The sequence below is a fragment of the Austrofundulus limnaeus genome, unplaced genomic scaffold, assembly GCF_001266775.1.
Source record: "Austrofundulus limnaeus strain Quisiro unplaced genomic scaffold, Austrofundulus_limnaeus-1.0 Scaffold323, whole genome shotgun sequence".
NCBI classification, from domain to species: domain Eukaryota; kingdom Metazoa; phylum Chordata; class Actinopteri; order Cyprinodontiformes; family Rivulidae; genus Austrofundulus; species Austrofundulus limnaeus.
The window spans coordinates 106,338-109,668 of record NW_013952725.1 but is presented as its reverse complement, the minus strand read 5'-3'; the positions used below and the strand labels follow the sequence as shown (position 1 = coordinate 109,668).

General features: G+C 36.0%; 1 protein-coding gene across 2 annotated transcripts in view; it reads left to right on the top strand.

Moving 5' to 3' along the window:
* The window catches only part of LOC106527424 (C-myc promoter-binding protein), a 93,586-nt gene that overhangs the window by 63,038 nt on the left and 27,217 nt on the right, over window positions 1–3,331 (top strand). For both annotated transcript variants that reach the window (XM_014022306.1, XM_014022307.1), the window contains one exon: window positions 1,059–1,200. In XM_014022306.1, the coding sequence (XP_013877760.1) occupies window positions 1,059–1,200 (142 nt within the window). The remainder of the gene's footprint in view (window positions 1–1,058; window positions 1,201–3,331) is intronic.

Here is a 3,331-nt window from a genome sequence, read left to right as displayed (position 1 = left end):
TATATATACTGTATATAGGTTTATGTATGTATGTCACCAGTTCCACAGAGCTCTGTACAGGTCTGGGACATTGTAAATTATAGTAGAACATTATTTTTTAGTAGTCAACCCTGAGGCTGCAGGTTCTATCCTAGGAAAGACATTTGGCGTAAAACAATCTCCAAACCCTAAAAGTTCCTTCAGTGTGGCAACCCCTGCAGAAAGGAGCAGCCAAGAGAAAAACGTTATCAGAGCCTTTATTTTCATTTTGCTCAAATCAAAGGTTTCATTTGAAATTTAATGATGAATTTTCAGCATTGATTTACACATAGTCTAGACCGGGGATCTCCAACCTTTTCTTCCTTAAGAGCTACTTTCACAAATTGAAATTGTCCGAGAGCTACTTTTTGCAACATATAATTTTAAACTTAAACTTAAACCATTGGAATAAGCTTGTTTTGCACAAAAAACATTGTCTTCAATTCACATGGAACCACCACCAAGAACACTAAATTCACATGAGTGTTGTTTTTGTGTTTATCCATTCATATTTTATTGTATTTCACACTAATAACTTAGGGTTTAATTGCAACAGATTTGTGCACAAATAACGTCAGGCGATGGGTCTCCGATTTCTTTTCCGCATTGTAGACTCCAGCAGGAAGAAACCCCCTGTAGTGACATATACCGCAGTGGGAGGGGTTTACCAGGAGTTTGGCACAGTTTATTCTCAAGGGGCCATGAAAGGTGTGTGCGAAAACAAACACCGAACAACCATAAGCTGTTTGATTGACAACCAAGTGGAAGGGACATCTATAGATTGATTGGAATTAAATGAAAGTTTGTTTGGCCAGTGAAAATTTAATTTTGCTTCTCCTAATTTTTCACAAACACTGAAGAGCTACTTTAAATGATCTCACGAGCTACTGGTTGGAGACCCCTGGTTTAGACTCTACAAGCTCAGTTGTTTGTTTAGGAAGCTTCTGAATGTTTGACACTGAGAAATTTAAATTATAAATACTTCAACATTATTTTTTTCACAGAAATATTTTCATTTTCTTCCTCCGCTCTACATTCAGGCGGTGTTGGAGAGCACGTGGCCTTCCAGCACCAGAGGAGGATACTTTCTGTGGATGAAGCTGAGAAACGTCATTCTGGGCGTGGCGCAGTTCAAGCGGGCTCTACGACGACATGGACCCCTCACGCAAAGTCCCCTTTCAGGTAAGTGATGAGAAACACTGCAGGACTGACTCACTGAACCAGACCAGGGCCTGTATTCACACAAAGACCTTATCTAAATTTAAATAAAAACTCAACATATTCAACATATCCTGTCCTGAGCCTGGTTCTGGTTCTGCTGGAGGTTTCTTCCTGTTAAAGGGAGTTTTTCCTCTCCACTGTCACCAATGTGCTGCTCAGGATGAGAGACTGTGATGAAGTGATTCAACACAATCTGCTGCTTCTTTAGATTTATTGGTTTTCATGTACAGTGCCCTGAGACGGTGTTTTATTGTGACTTGGCCCTATATCAGGGGTGTCAAACTCCTGTCCTCGAGGGCCGCTATCCTGCATGTTTTAGAGGTTTTCTTGCTCCAACACACCWGATTTTGATMGCTGGGTRATTAACAGGCTTCTGCCCAATTTGAAGAGTTAATTCAATCACTGAATCAGGTGTGTTGGAGCTGGAAAACCTCTAAAACATGCAGGATAGCGGCCCTCGAGGACTGGAGTTTGACACCCCTGCCCTATATAGATAAACTGAACTGAACTGAATTATGTCATGTGAGCTGATTTTATGTCAGATTTTATTTTGAAGTCACTTTTTCAGATTATCAGTTTAATCTCAAAATCAACTGTAAATGCTGCACAGTGATACAATGACACAAAGATTTTAATGTAGTCACTAAATGAGTGTGTGTGTTGTATTTTGTTACAATAAGTGAATATTTAGTTTAATTAGATCTCACACTACCTGTGGGTAAGATTTGCTGTCAGTATTAATAGCAATATTGTGGCATAAAAGACAATATATTGTATTTTTTTCTGTAAAAATATGTCAGTTAAACACAGGGTTTAAAGGTTTCAGGAGTAGGAAGTTATTGTGACATTTAGACCATCATAAATTCATTATCCTGGCATTTAGAACAAGCCTGAGACGATGTTTGAAGAGTCCAAAATCAGCAGTTTTATGAGGACAATTTGTAATTTATTTCTTTATTTCTTTATTTCCTTTTTTTTTTTTTTTTTTTTTGCTGTAAAAGGTTTGACAGTGCCTGTGTATCATTTAACGAGTTTGTAACAATTTACTTCCATTTTTATTGTTCTCTGCTCACAGCTTGTGGTGAAGAAAAACAAGTCTCAATGTTGAATATTCAGGTAACATTTTATTAAAGTAAAAATAGTACTAAATATATGACAGCTTCAAGGTAAACATTACTATTTGAACAATTTAACATTAGAACAAGAACGGATGCTGGACTTCATCAGCTCTTCAGATATGATAGATTAAAAATGACAGAGCAGCTGTGTCATTAAGGCTATAAAACTCTTTTAGACTTTATGAACTCCATCACTTTGTCATCCACCTGCCTGTGTTTACAGATACAATTATTTAGAAAATACCTTTTTACATTTCTGTTTTATTTTAGATGCAAATCATTTTGCATTATTTTAAAGTGTCTCTTTGTTTTATGTTGATTTTGAGAGCTTAAAAACTCCTCAACCTTCACTTTACATCACAAAAAGAAACAGACACACTTCTACCTGGTGTACAAGTTTAAAACATAAATGTACAGAATAAAATTTTGTCTTTATTAGAACTGATACAATTAATTTTCAGTTCAAGACATAAAACATAAAATAACATTTAAATAGCACAACATATTTTAATCTTCAGGGTTAAAAAGAAACTTAGTAAAATGAAACTTGTTCTTCACCTGTGATTGAACTTGCCTGCATGTTGGTGAACATCTGCACTGCATGCTAATCCCCATCCTGCTCATCCCACTTTATTTTATTTTTCTGTTTGTCACCAGAGTTCAATGCTGATTCACTGAGAAACACAATTAATTCAGTTGAAGTGCGTTCATGTGTCACACCACAGAAAGACAAACAACCTTCAGTCATTCTTTACTTTGTGTGATTTATTTATACATGACAGATTTTCTGAGCTGCTGTGTGCTGATTATACACTCTGTGTTCATTATTAATTAAAATTAATCAACTGTAAGAGGAACAATTGTACCAGAAATTTTCTCATTATTATACAGTGGTTTGCAAAAGTATTCATACCCCTTGAACTTTTCCATATTTTGTCACATTACAACCACAAACATAAATATATTTCACTGGA